Source organism: Netta rufina (assembly GCF_964035555.1).
Source record: "Netta rufina genome assembly, chromosome: 28".
NCBI lineage: Eukaryota > Metazoa > Chordata > Aves > Anseriformes > Anatidae > Netta > Netta rufina.
The window spans coordinates 4040308-4055010 of NC_140152.1; the positions used below are offsets into that span (position 1 = coordinate 4040308).

The following is a 14703-nucleotide window of genomic DNA, read 5'->3' on the forward strand; positions in this document are numbered from 1 at the left end:
GTACATCTGTGGAGATGTCAGACCGTGCAGTGTCATGAATCTGTCTTCTTCCATTTTTTCTATAGAACTGTATGGCTCTACAGATGGTCAGCCAGAAGCACTTTCATCTGCCTCAGCAAACCCGTTCAAGCCCAGTAATGTTCATGTTCAGACCCTGGTGACCTCTCAGTCAACTCTGTTAAATGCACAAGACGATACCAGCAAAGAAGATGTCATTTTTTTCTAATTGTTTCCATTTAAAGATCAGTCTTCTGACATACTGATTGAAGAACTCAGGCTCCAGTGGTCAACGTGACAAAGACGTGACGTGGATGTCTTTTTATCCTCGCCCCCTGTAATACTAACAAGGACCAGACCAGGATTACAGTTTTACTTTGTTGGCTTCTTTGTCAGCAGCTCAAAATGAGGGCACAGTGGTAGTAATTTGCTTTTAAATTCTCCAACCATGGAAATGTGTTGACGCATAGCATGGGTGTCTAAATTCAGAGCATGTTAAAATGCTGCCATTTACTGCGATTTGCTCTCTTTGGTGTATCTGCACTCTTTGTGGGCACCATCTGGTAAATTGTTGTAGTTGATAATGAATTTCCCAGATTTTTATGTAAAAAATTTTAGTAGTAAGCCCCAAAATGGCTGAGATTTTTTTAAATCCCTTTTTCACAGGTGCAAGGTCGCTGTAATGGATTATGCTATCTCTTTGTTAACTTGTTGACTAGCAAGCCAGTCTCCTTACAGCCAGGCACGATGAATGTTGTGTTACCACCTCACAGGAACCAAGCTAGCATCTCTGTTTCTTTAGTAAATTTAGTGGAGCGCATGCTCAGTGGCCAGGTACAGTGGGAAAGACGAGGTAAGCTGCTTAAGAGTCTTCAAGGTTCAACAGCTCCACCTGCTTGTGGCTGAGGAGGGTTGAACATGCGAGAACACCCAGCAGTTACAAGACTTGGACTCGGTGCACATTTCATTGGATGTCGGCTTGCACGAGGAAGCCTGTCCCTTTACAGACATTGAGAGGCTCTCCGGTTAGTGAGAGCAGTACAGGCTCCTAAGCAAAACTCCTGAGCTGGTTCAGAAGGAACTTAGAGACCTGAATCTTGTTCCTTGCTGGAAGACGTATAATAAGTGTTTGAATGCAGTAATTACTGTCTCGTTTCATCCCAAGTCTTCTGCATCTTTCGTTGGTCTGCTAACTTCTTGGGACTTTACTCCAAGTATGAGAAGATATCAAAGCTGCTGTTACTGCAGAGGCTTCTCTGCAGCACTGTAAGGAATGAAGGGAATAAGAACTGTTTTGTTTTTTATTTTTTTTAATAATAAAAAAGTGCTATTAGCTAAACCTGGGTTGGTTTGGCTGCTCACAGCTAAACCAGCTTTGATACCTCTTGTTAAATGGGTCAGTTCTTAATTATGGAATGATGATGATGTTAACAGAGCCCTGCTCAAAAGGCATTATTTCTCTTTGTAGTAATTTGCACAGTAATTTGTTGTATTCTATTACTTTGCTCTGTATCTCTGTTCTTTATTACTCACATCACTGAAGGACGTGTATTCCGATGTGTGTCAAATGTGACCAGTCAGATTGTGCGCAGGAGAAGCTGTTCAGAGGACGTTATTACGGTGTAAGAGAAATCAGAATCTCAGAGTTTAAAAACTTGGGTTAATACCTTTCAGAATGTGATTGATGGGATTATTTTGTATCTTTAACCCTGGCTGGGAGTGATTTTTAGCACAAGTGAATGGAATGCCTGATCAGTTCGCGCCAGCCTCATGGCAGTGGCTCGGAATGGCAGTTTATCAATCTCTCTTCAAACCATTGAATCAGTTACTCTGCCTCAGTGGTCAGGGCCTATGTGATGTTAGTAATGTTCTTTAAGATAGTAACTTCACTTTGCTTGAAGGTTTTAAAATTATTGCAGTACTTACAGTGCAAGAAACAAATTTTCAGCAGAAAATATGGAGTTTATTTCCAAGAGGTGATAATTAGGGTTGTTAGTGTCTCCAGACAAGAACTTGAAATCTCCAAACTTACTGGTCAGTGTGAGAGCAAAATGATAAGCTATGAAATACTAATTTTGTCTTGGGGAGCAAGCGGTCCTTGTTGTAATGCTTCTTGGATTTAAGGGTCTTTTTGCTGAGTGATACTGGTATCAACCTGAAGCAAGGCACAGAGTTCAAAAGAGTTGTGATGTTACCTATGAGAGGAAAACTCCAAACTATCTGTTTTGTTATCAGACTGGTGATACTTCCCCCATCACACCTCCCTAACAAAGTATTACGATTAAATAGGACACACTTCACTTCAATACCAAAGTGTTGCTTGGTAAATCATGAGCCTTGCAGAGCTTACACAGGTTATCAATGTCTAGATCTGCAGAAAACAGTATGAGGAACGTAGTCATTTATGCATTGTTGTGATACTGTGTTGATAATGGTTAGAACATATTTCTCCGTTGTATTTTTGCATTCCTAAAACCTAGGTTAAAATAGTGGGAATATCTTAAAATGAATGTAACTTCTGATCGATTCAGCAGCTCTGTAGGACTGATTCTTCAGCCAGCTGATGTGGAGAGACTAGTCACCTCTGATACCCGTGTAATTCCTTCTGTAAACGTACAGCAAAGCAGCAAGAATGTACAGTATGTTCTCTCCATGCTGTGGTTTGGGCCACTCCTAGTGCAAACTCTATGCCCCCATTGCCCTAAATTACCAGTTTTTAGCAGCTTTAACCTAAAGCTAAGTTCCATCAGTGGAATAAACCACCTCAGCCAAGGAGGGAGGTCTCTGTTTAGATATTTTAAAACAATTTTTAGAAACATGTATTTGGCTCAATTTTGTGCCTGTCCTAATGTATGGGAGAGAGTGTTCTATAGACCAAAGAGGTTTATTTGGCAACGTTTTTCTTCTTACTCTGTGCAGTGAACAAATTCAGATATAGAACAGTAACATCTGGAACATATTAAGTCTGCAGTGAGGTCTCATTTCCTTTAATATGTTTTAACTTAAATGTAACTTTTAATATTCATTGTCAGCAGTGCTTTGGATAAGTTGTGGCTGTTAGCAGATGGACACGGGACCTTTACAGGCCAGGCTGTTGGTTCAGCACACCAAGAGTTCCTTAGAATATTGGTTTTCAATCTGTAACTGAGAAATTACCTTAAAAGTTACCTGTCCTCAATGCACGTCTGGCTGCAGCTAGTCTTAGGAAAGCCATTTTCACCATGAATAGAGATTGTATCATCTCAAAATCATAGAAGTGCCATACAAGGTATTTACGTGATTTCCTGTAGAGTCCCCAGTTTGGAAGAGGTTTTACAACGCTATCTCATTACTAGTGTGGAGTTCACTGTATTAGAGTACGGTAAAATTATTTGTAGAAGGCTGAGGGAAGCAAGTGAAATACTTTCTCTAAATGAAGTGTGGGTCTTCACTTCTGCAAAATTGAATCTGTGAAATTGTTATTAAATCACCATAGTTGAGTGCACTAGTTTTGGATTCTACTCAAATCTAATTTGTCGAAAAACAATTTTTCTGAGCAGATTGTATTGCAAAATACTTCTGTATCCTGGGCGAAGTGACATGCTATTGATTCTGAGTAATATCCTTTCCATTTGACTCTTGTTTACTTCAGATAAAAGTTTCCCTTCAAGTGATATCAGAGGATTAGACAGTTCAAAACTCTGCCTCCCAGGTGCCTTTTAGCTTCTTTCTTGAGCTAGGGTGTGGAGGAAATTACAGCACGAGCTCTGAACTGCCTTCTTCTTTGCTTTGTGTCACAGGCTTAAAATCATTGTCCTGTTTGTCTTGTGATGTTGCAATGTAGAGACTGTTTCTGTGGTTCTGATTCCCAGTTTTCACTCTGGTGTAAAAGAGACTTCCTCTGCCCCTTCCCATTTGGACTGTGGTCATTTTGTATTTCAGACTGAAGATCCCTCCATATTCACTAGTACTGAGCACGTCTGCCCTGTGCATGCTGTAAATGCTTTCCTAGTTTTCAGCTGTACTGTCTGTGGATTGTAGCTGTGGCATGTCCCATCAATTGAGATCGCTAATCATTTCCCAGCGTGAAGCAGCAGAATTGGTACTTCTAGAGATTCTTGCTCAGCAAGCTAATAGTATTCCTGCAAAGGTAGGAGTAATTCTAAATCAATTGCTTGCAGTTTTGTCCTTCTGAGTAATAGTCAGATGATCCTGCATACATGAGGTTTGCTGTCTGTCATTTTCATTTACAATGAAAGATGAAACTTAAACTAGGAAAGGTTTGAGAGAGATTTTTAGTTTCACTTCTACTTTCAGTTCAGCAGAATAGGAGCTAAGTCTCCCCTGGTGGTGCTCAGTGATGTTCCTGTATGTTGTGCCCCTGTGCAAGGGAATTTGGAGCATTTTTGTTGTCTTCCCCAGCAGTTTTCACAGTTACAAAAAAAAAAAAGAAAAAAAAACTCCTTGATGCCAGATTATTCATGGTATTCTTGTTTGACCTTCTTGCTGAATAGGTTTATAAATTAAAAAAAAAAAAAAAAAAAAAAAGCCTTTGCCTCCCCCTTCAAGGCCAGACCCAAAATCTTTGTAACAACTGGCAGCTCTTGAATATTTACCATCAGCATGATACATCAAATACCATTCATGTGAGCTCTGGTTAGTACCATTTGTGCCATGTTTATAAATCAGCTTTTTTATATTTTTGTACTGAAAGAAATCGGAGCACTTTAGAAAAGTTTATTTCAAACTCCACTGCTGTTTGTACCTAAAAGGAAATTGTCATGGAAGTAGATCCTGTCGACGTAACTGCGTGCATGTCACTCAGAGCTGTGAACTCTCTCGATGCTATTTAGTCTTAGGTCTGGTTTCTAGGCCCACCTTGCACTGTAAAGACTTAATAAATAATCATGGTTCATGGTTAAATTGACCATTTTGTTGGGGAAGTGTTTGGGTTTGTTGTTTTTGTTTTGTTTTTTTCTTTGTTAGGGTGTAAACATTGTAAATAGTTCCTTTACTGTTGATACTTCAGTAGCAACATCTTTGTAGTCTTATTTTATTTGTAAAGTCGATGGTTAAATGTTAATATTCTGTTGAATTGTGCACTCTTGATTAACTGTAAACTTGATCTTAGCACACCAAATGATGATTTTTACAATGACTGCAACGTTTCTCCACTGAAGGATTTCAGAGCTGCAATAGGACTGAAACCAACTTCTAGCAATAAAAAAAAAAAAAAAAAAAAAAAAAAAACTGCCTTTATATATATATATACGTTAGTCATATATGTGCTGTATGTTATATATATGTTTGTTTTGTTTTGTTTTTTTCCTATTTGAACCAAAGATCAAAGCAGCAACCACTTCTCACGTGCTTCTCCTTTTCTACCCCGGACAGAAATAACCTGCCATAGGAACACTGACAGCTTTCCAAAGGAGAGGTGTTAAGTGGCTACTAATAGCTGCAGATCTTGCCAGTGAGGTGAGCACCCTAGGAAGGAATCAGCTGATCTCAAAATGTCTGAGCTCAGCATACTAGCAAAAGAGTGAACTTAACGAAGTTGCTTATATTAGCATGTACTTGCTTTGCATGGTGCCAGTCTGAGACATGCCTGGCTCTGTCCCAGACAGTATCGGTTCCCATTTGGAACAAGTATAACGAAAATAGAAACTTTCTCCCTGCTGCTTCTGCCAATTTGGCAGCCCTCGCTCTCTGTACCAGCCCATAGCCTCTGGCTGGTGCAGTGCTTCCCAGCTCCAGAGTCAGCAAGTTGTGTTTCCTGGTAAAATCCCCACTTGTGGCATACTGGCAAGTTAACCCAAGCACTGTAACCTCAAATAATTCCAGAAATCAGAACAGATGCAAAATTGGGGGGGAGAGTGGGAGAACTAGGATGGGTGTTCTCAAAGGAAGAGGTGTGATTTTTTTTAATTTATTTTTTAATCGTTAAAATCCTATACTGTAGTCACCACTGAGGAAAACCCTCAGCCATTTCTGAGTGTGGTGGTGCAAATGATGCAGTCCGAATTGCTTTGCACAGAGCTAAGTCTTTGTGCATATCAAAGCACTTTGGAGGTCTCAGGTTCTCTGTGTACAGGAGTCAGGGGAGTAGTCTGCATTCTAGTCTGCATTTTTAAGTCTCTGAAGTGCTGTTGACATCTGTGTTGTGGCAAAAAAAAATGGAACTTGGAAAAACAGAAGTTTTTCTATTTTTCCAATGTATGCCAATAATGAAAAACTTCTAGGCACACCAGTGTTTGAAGTGTGACTGTCTTTGTGGGCAGTAGCAAACTGATGTTTTAGTGAACAAAGCCTTGAAACATGTATAAGCTTTTGCTTGCACTTCCTTTAAGAGAAAATTTCTTACAGCTGCTTTTGCTCTGTTCAGCTTCCAAGGAACTGGGCTGCAGTGGCCACTGGAGGTCACTACCCATGTGCACTTTCAGATCTCGCTGTCTCGCTAGAGCAAGGCAAGTAACTTTCCACGTTCATTTCTAAACGCTGTTCAGCAGCAAGACACGGAATCCAAGCATTGTCATGGGGGACAGCTGCAGGGAACAGTCTAGGGCAGGAATTATGATGAGGTGTTCCTAGAGCAGTGGATTTCTTTTCTCCCCAGTTTGTGTGGACTCTTCTGGCAGCCGTAATAATGCCTCAGACATATAGGAAGAGTTCCTAATACGAACTGAGGAGCGTGGATTTGGATAGAGTAACGTGGCTACAAGGTAGCCCTGCAGCACAGATCTGTGCAGGTAACTAAACTGCCCAGCTGCAGCAGCCCAGAGCTCTGTAGGGGCATATTTAAACTCAGGATTTGCATCTGTTAGAAGCTCGGTGCTGCCGCAGCCATCAGAGCTCAAATGAGCGTGGGTGTATCTGTCTTGGGCTTCGGTTCTTGCTGCAGCAGCCAGGTAGACATTCCTTTGGTGTGCACAAACACCTTGACTGACAGCATCATCGATAATGCTGTCACTCATCTCTGATGCACGTTCTCCACTTCTCACACTGAAGGCGTGATTTCGGGATGGACGGCAATGCCTACAGAGCTGCTACTTGCTCACACCAGTCTTCCAGCAGCTCCGCCCTGCCTTGTCTCTCTTTAAGATCTGCAGCTAATTAACCCGAAACCCAAACCACATTCTTTCTATTTGGATGAATCATTCTGAGGCCATAGGCAATGACCAGCTTTATGCTAAACCTTCCTCTTTCATGTGGCTGAGACATGGCTGATGGTTCCCATACATGCATCTGAGATTCATTGGCAAGCCAGATGCTTGAGGACAAACATGCACAAAGGATATGGGCTCCATGGTGTGCTCTGACAGTGGGAATGTGCTGGTTTCTGCCTTTCCCTTTCCTCAGCCCTTGTGACTCAAATCCGGTCTAATTTCTCATCCCAGAGATGGGGCCCGGCCCAAGGCTCAACGGACAAGGGATGTGGGGCCTGTCCTTGTGTGATGTCTGCATTGTTTGCTGCTTCTGGGCCCGTGGGATCTGGCAGAGGATAAAAGCTGAGCTCGCTTAGAGCTGGCAACACTGGAGTATGAGATGCGTGGTCCCTGGCTCTGGTACAGCGTTGCATGCACGAGAGACTTGAGCACGGCAGGGATCGCTTTGTTTCAGGGGTACAAGAACACAGAAGCATGAAAGCACAACATTGATGTCCCTTTCCCATGTCAGAGCAGCGCTGGGTTTCTCCTCGCTGTGTGGAGCATGGTGTGATGCTAGACCTGAAGTCATCCCAGATGACTGCGTGTGATATGCAATTCGTTCAGGCAGGCAGCTGGTAATGCCCTTTCCCCTTCTAGAATATCTCAATTCAGGGACAAAAATTGTGTAGTATCGTGCTCTGTTTTTCCAGGGCCACCACAAGTTGTCACTGAAACATAGCAATGTGTGCTCCAGTTCCTTGCTAGGTGCACGGCGGGTGTCCTGCAGAACATTGGAACAATCCATGGCTGATCTTAGCCAGGAAAGGGAATTTCTGTTACTGCTGCGCTGGATTTTTTTCATTTTTTTCTTTTTTGCAGTAAACATCTTTGGCCATCCGTGGTAGAGAAGGAAGAACGACTGTGCACTGCCTTTGCCCTCTGGCAGCAGGGGCTGCTGGGCAGAATGCAGCCACCAACCTAAGAAGCAGCGTAGCTCATGTCAGGTCAGGGCTGGCTGCGTATCTGCGTATTGTGTGGCCAGGAGGGAGGTGGCTTGGTCTGGCTGATGCTGTGTTTGGCTAGTGTGACTTGCAGGCGTTGTGCAAGGAGAGGAATGTCCACAGAGGAGTGATGTCACAGTTTGTTTTTTTGATTTGTTTTTCGCCCTTGAGCCTAGGATGCCCATCCTGCTGCCTTTTCAGATGTGATTGTGGGCTTGGGTCTAGCTCCTGCAGCTGGAGGGGCACAGCCACGAAGCAGGATTTTGGGCTAGGAGAAGAGGCCTGAGTTTGAACTGTGTTGAAGTTCAAAATGGGTCATAATTCAGGAGGATTTCTGTTCCAGTAGCGAAATTAACCCCTAAACCAAATTCAGCTGCAGCCCAGTTGGCCTAAATCTTCTCGCCGTGGCACTGAAGCAGCGATCGGATTAATGCACGGAAATGTCAGACCGGGAGAACAGGTCTGTGATGTGCGGAGCTGGGACTGACGTGCGAGTGGAAAAGGTGTCTCGTTTTCCCCAGGAGCTCTCCCCGCTGTGCTGGGAGCTGGTTTCTGCCAGGAGGAGGTGGAGCCGGAGGGCCAGCACGGGGCTTTCTGCCAGATGACAGGAGGATGAAGGCGATGAAATGCGGCTCTTGCTGTCTTTGTTGCCAGCAGTGGGGAGCCACTGCAGAGCAGCCCAGCCCAGGTGTGCTTCAAGTGCTGGTTTTCCCTGAGAGGTAGTTAGCTCTAAGCACAGTTTGAAATGAGGAAGCAATTCGTAGATGCTAGCAAAGCCTTCAGCAGAAGGGCCGCTAGTGAGTGGCCCCAGCAGTGCTGAAAATGCTGAGAGCAGGCAGAGCTAAGTTGCTAGAAGCAACTTTGTCCCTGGTGCAAAAGCCGGATGTGGCCGGGAGCCAACATTTATTGCTCGGCAGAATAAATAAAACAGCTGTGCTCAAATGGCCATGAATGAAACCTCAGCTCCTCTGACTTTCTGGGTAATCGGACTTTGTCCGACCTCAGGAATAGCTGTAGATGTAATAAAGGTGAAGCAGCTCCCAGCATTTATAGGAAAGGCGCTTCCTGCTGGTCTCCAGTCCCAGCTCTGTCCTGTTCTGTGACTTTCCCCTGCCTGCGCTTGCATGTGTGAGCCACAGCCGGGCTGGAGCTGCCCCACACCGCAGCTGCTGCATGGGGTGCTCCAGGCTGGCTTTGTAGGGCTGGCTGTGGGCTCATCTCCCTGCAGGCTGTTGGATGAGCTTCCCGTGGGGTCGAGGCAACCCAGCGGGAGTGAAGGGGAAAAAGCCCAGCCTGGGGGCTGAAAAGAGCAGAGGCATCAGCAAACAGGATGGAGGTGAAGTCATTTTATCTTCTTCAGCCACCACGAAGAGGGCGGCTTTTCCTTCCAGTCGTGCCAGTTCTTGCCCACACTAGCAGCTAGGGATGGCTGTGATGTTGATTTATTTAACTCTGCCTGAAATTGAATAATTGCTCACAAACCATGCTTCTGTGGCGAGACATTTGGTTGCACCTTCAGTGCCTATTTCCTCTGGCCATGCTGATTCCTCTGCCTCACACCGCCCACCTTTAGTAGAGCTATTCCTTCCTGCTGCTGCCCCACAATTGCCTGCAGCAGGCCCAGAGCAGGCAGCACCCTGGGAGAGAAGTGGCAGCTCTTTCCTCTGTGCTTTTGGGCAGCGAGGAAACCAGCTCCACTGAGGATGAGCAGGTGAGGGCAGAGAATAGCTGAAACTTTGGAGTTCTAAACAGGTTTGTGGTCCTTCAAAGCAGGAAGGCAGTATGAGAGGTGAGCTTTTCTTTGTCCTGTGTTTGTCCTGTTATCCCTCTCCTGCAGATTAAGGCTTGGACTCTCCCATAAAGAGCACTCCCTCAAGCAGGGAGTGCTCTTTGCTAATTTTACTAAACATTTATCTCCAGTGTGGGCTAGGAGAACTTGCAGACTAAGCATACAGAACAGGCAAGGGACACAGTGAGTTTTATTCAGATTTATTAAAGAAAGTCCAGGCTAAGTAATAAACACACACAACTGCTGTATAAAAAAAAAAATATATAAATGTACAGAACTAGCCCATGGGCAAAGTACTGTCACGTGTTAAGACATCTCAGGCAACTGCCTCTGGTGCTGACTGCATTCCAAGTCACAGCTATCATACAGCAGCACAGCCCAGAGCCCACTGCCAGTTACTTAAGAGCTTCCTTTGTCCTTTCCAGTAAAAATATCACTTAAAATATTAAAAGAAAGAAGTACAAAACAATCCTCTGGCTCCCAGTCAGAGATCACGAGTGAGCAGACAACTTGGAAACCTTGTGCCATCTCAAGGGACAGCACAAGCTGCCAGTCCACAGGGGCCCCTCTGTGCTTGTCCCCTCCCTGATCTGAACGAAGGGGATTTACAGAAGCGGTTCAGAGCCAAAGCTGCGCTGCCCTGAGCCTTGCTGCTGCTAATGAGATCTGTACAAGGGCTGGCATCCAGGAGAGTTCAGATTGCTGGGTAGCAGGGAGGCACTCCTACTGCCCGTGTCTTCTGTCTGGGTCCTTGGCGAGGTACAACTGGCAAAATCAGGTGTGAAGAGAGCACTGAGACGTGCGCACTAAACCCAAGAATGCTCCCCAGGGCTCAAAACCAACAGAGAAATCTGCTATTGTGGAATGACTACTGCTTCTTCCCCTCTGCAGCCAAGAATTTTCTAGAGGTGTTACAGATTATCTTATTAAACAAGTTGGTTCGGTTAGCAGATCTCTTGCAAGGGGAAAAAAAAAAAGCGGGGATCTGTGATTCACTGGCATCTTTTCTGCCAAAAGTATCTAGGAAGGTTTAATTCCAGTTGCAAACTTTTAAAAAAAGTTAATTGCTGAGTAGCAGGAAAGAAATGGCTTAAAGGGGACACCAGAGAGTAATTAGACGTGGAGAAACCCTATGTTTATATGTAGACAGGGCTTGTTTTACAGATGCAATTACCAGCCATCCTGGGACTAAATCCCAGCTATAATCTTGTTCTGGCACCAGCTCATAGCCCTCGTGTCCCACAAGACATTTGGGTGCCACTAGCAGATTAACTGTGGCACCAGGAGGAGGAAGCTGTGCTAAAAGCAGCAGCCAGCCCCTCGTGGCACCGCACCGTCTGCCCGAGCTCCCCCCAACAGCATGTGAACACAGTGATCGTCTCGACGAGCTTTCTGTACTTTCTGTACCAGGGACACCCAATCCTGCTCGCAGCTAGCATTCCCCAAAATCTTTGCATAGGCCAAGACTCAGGGGAAGGACTAGGACGCCAGGTTAAGTGTCTTGTTATTTATACTAATCTTCTCCCCGCGGCATCTGAGCGTCTAAAAAGATGCTCTCTCCGGCAGGGTTTTGGATCTCAAACTACCAGCCTAGAAGCACATTTCTGGAGCCGCTGCCTGCATCGAGGCTGTTCTCTAGGACAACTCCAGCCAGGATCACAGCGCATCTGCCCTTCAGAGTCTGACCCTCACGCAGCACAGAGTTAAGGAGCAGCTCTCTGTTGGCACGCAACCATTTACCTCCCAGCTTCTCTGCAGCTCAGGCAGAGAGGTACTTCCAGGTGCTGACGAAAGCGGTGGGGATCAGGGAGTAAGGCACCGTCGTGACGCTGCTCCAGGTGTCGGACGAGGGGTCGTAACAGTCCAGCGTCTTGCAGCGCTGAGCCCCGCAGTAGCCCCCCACCACGTACAGCCTGTTGCCCGACGTAACGGCACGGCAGCTGATGCGCTTAGCGGTCACGTCCCCGAACTTGGACCACTGGAAGGTGTCACTGTGGAAGCGGTACGCGGAGCTGGCAGAGAACTCCGTGTCCCCCCCGATCACGATGATGTGGCTGCCCACCACCGCCGCGGCCGTGTAGCGCCAGGGCTGGGGGCAGCTGGCAGGCACTGTCCAGCGGTTCTGGCAGGGGTCGAAGCACTGCACCTTGGGCAGCTTCTCCTGGTTTGCGCTGGTGCCACCGAAAACAAACAGCTTCATCTTGGCCCCCACCACGGCGGCGTTGCTTACGCCCTCGCGGAGAGGGGCCACCAAGGACCATTTGTCCAGCTGGGGGTCGTAGTGTTCGACTTGCTTGAGAGAGACGGAGGGAGAGGCCGGGAAGGCGCCGCTCCCTGCCGTGTGACCCCCCACCACGTACAGACAGTTGTCCAGCTCAGCGGAGCCGTGGCCAAACCGCGCCACCAGCATGGGTGCAGCCTTCGCCCACTCGTCATGGAGGGTGTCGTAAACCCAGACATCCTTGGAGGCTCCGTTCTCGGAGCCTTTGCCACCCGTGATGTACACTTTGCACCCGATGGCGCAGGCGCTGCACTCCTTGCGAGGGCTTGGGATGTCAGCACGGGGAATGATCTCGCGGGTTTTATGATCCAGCATGTAAATCTTGTCGCACATGAAGGTCTGGCCACCGAGCAGCAGCAGGGCCTGGCTGACCTTGCGGGGCCGGGCACAGCACCCCGTGACAAGGCCGTCGTTCTGCAGGATCTTCATTTTGCATCGTACCGCGTCGGCCACGATCTCCTCCCCCAGCTTGTGGCTGGTCACCAGCTTCTCGCAGGCCACCTGCTTCCGCAGGTAGGACTCGGGGAGAAGAGCCAGGCGGACGGAGCGCAGCAGCTCCGGCAGAACTTCGTGGCGTTGGGGCAAATCGTACCGGATCCAGCCTATAACAGCTTCGTACACCAGGGTCTCGTCCTCTACCTCCAGCTCCTCGCTCTCCACCAGCTCGAGCAGCTTGTCTTTGGGCAGGCGGAGGAAATCTTCGGTCTTGCAGAGCGAGGTGAAGTTGGCCAACGCCATCCTCCAGGACAGCTCCAGCAACCGCTCGCAGCAGTGAGCGTCGGACAGCAGCAGCATGTTCAGGCAGTTCCCCGGGTAGAGGTTCTTCTCCAGGAAGTCGGCCGAAGCATCCCGAATATCCTGGAACTGCAACATGTCCCCGGCCTCCAGCAAGGACTCCGCGTTCTCCTCGTTGATCAGCACGCGGGCCGAGTAAGCGTAGTCCAGCAGCAGCTCCAGCACCTCGGGATGGAGGGAGTCGTGGAAGTTGACCTCGGCGTCCCTGCTCTCCTTCAGGCCCCCGCTGAACATCGCGTCGAAGTAGCGGCTGCAGGAGGCCAGCACGGCGCGGTGGCAGTGGAAGGCCTGGTTCCCGGCTCGCAGCACCACGTCGGTGAAGAGGTGCCGCTTGCGGAGCAGGTTCAGGTGGGTGAGGAGGCTGTCGGCGTGGCCCGGCTTGTGGAAGAGCTGGATGTTCATGGAGCCGGAGCTCGAGCGGGATTTCCGGTTCTCGTGGCTGCTCACGGACATGGTGGGGAGGCTGCTCCGAGGCGGATAACCGGAGAGGGACCGGGGAGAGAGGGGGGGGGGGGTCAGCGGCGAGGCTCGGACACCTCCGGGTGCGGGGCGAGCCCCGCGGTGCTGCAGCTGAGCGGGGGCAGCGCGGTGCCCGGCGACCGGGGACCCCAACGGGGACGGAGCACGGGGCCTGCCGCGTCCCGAACGGGTGGCGCTGGGCAGTCCCGGTGTTCCCGGTGCTCCCGGTGCTCCCCCTTCCCCCGGTGCCGCTCCTTACCGGGCTCAGCCCCGGAGCCGCCTCCGCCCGCCGCGCCCGCCGCCCCGCTACTGGCGCCGCGCCCCGCAGCCGCCGCGTGGCCGCCCCGCCGCAGGCCCCGCCCCCCCCGCGGCGGAGCAGCCAATCAGCGCCCGCCGGCGCCCGCGGCTCGTTCTTTGTGAATGAGAGCCCCGGGCCGGGCGCGCGCGTGCGCCACGCGTTAACCCTTTCCCTCCCGTCGCCCTCCTAGGTAGTAGGGTGGCGCCGGGCAGCGCTGCCCCCACCTCTCTCCCCCCCCTGCACCCGCACCCTTGGGCCAGCAGCACCCCTCCCTTCCGCAGCAGGCTTCCAGCAAGCCCGGGGAGGGGAGCGGCACGCCAGATCTGCCAGCCATAAAGCGCGGCTGCGGCTTTGTTGGTTGTCGCCCTGCCATAAAGGGGCCATAAAGCAGGAGCCACGATTCTGAGCCGTTATCAGCCACCCGCGCTATCTGCTCGCGGCCTTTCGCATCGCGGCTTGCTGACAAAGTGAGGTCACGGCCGGAACGAACCATCCCTGCTCAGCAAATGTTTCCTGCGTGGGGCAAGGCAAGAGCTGAGTAGGGCTGAGGGATGTTAACAGCAAAAAGCAGCGGCAGGTTCCCTCCTGGGAATCAGTTCTGCCCTCGTTAGACCTCGTGCAAAAAAGATAAAGTCAGCTGCAGCAAGTGCTGCCGCGGAGTCAGCAGCTAGCAGCCGCCACCAATAGGTGCTTAAACACTGTGGGTGATTTGGGAGCCAAACGGTTCAACAGGACAGCAATAGGTTCAGACAGCCCCACACCCGAGAACCTCCTGGGCTTTATTTAATGTCCACAGCTTATAGCTGCGTGACAACACAAAGTGCATAACACAAGTGCACTTAAGCCAGTTTACAGCATCATTTCACTACATTAAAAGCATGATTTGTTTTTACTACTTCTGCATCAGAGGCGGTTTGCATAGGAACAGTTGTTTTGTGTTTTAAATCACTGTAACT

At 48.7% G+C, this 14703-nt stretch overlaps 2 protein-coding genes across 2 annotated transcripts in view; one reads left to right on the plus strand and one right to left on the minus strand.

Moving 5' to 3' along the window:
- The window catches only part of ARHGEF18 (Rho/Rac guanine nucleotide exchange factor 18), a gene marked incomplete at its 5' end in the record, with an annotated part of 45798 nt that extends 40628 nt beyond the window's left edge, over positions 1–5170 (plus strand). Inside the window, one exon of the mRNA XM_084302878.1 lies at positions 66–5170. Coding sequence (XP_084159004.1) covers positions 66–226 — 161 coding nt within the window. The 3' untranslated portion in view covers positions 227–5170. The remainder of the gene's footprint in view (positions 1–65) is intronic.
- Positions 5171–10107: 4937 nt separating this feature from the next.
- LOC311219391 (ectoderm-neural cortex protein 1-like) lies at positions 10108–13697 on the minus strand. Its single transcript, XM_084302511.1, has one exon. The coding sequence runs from the start codon at positions 13441–13443 to the stop codon at positions 11674–11676; it is 1770 nt and encodes a 589-aa protein (XP_084158637.1). The 5' UTR covers positions 13444–13697; the 3' UTR covers positions 10108–11673.
- Positions 13698–14703: the final 1006 nt, after the last annotated feature.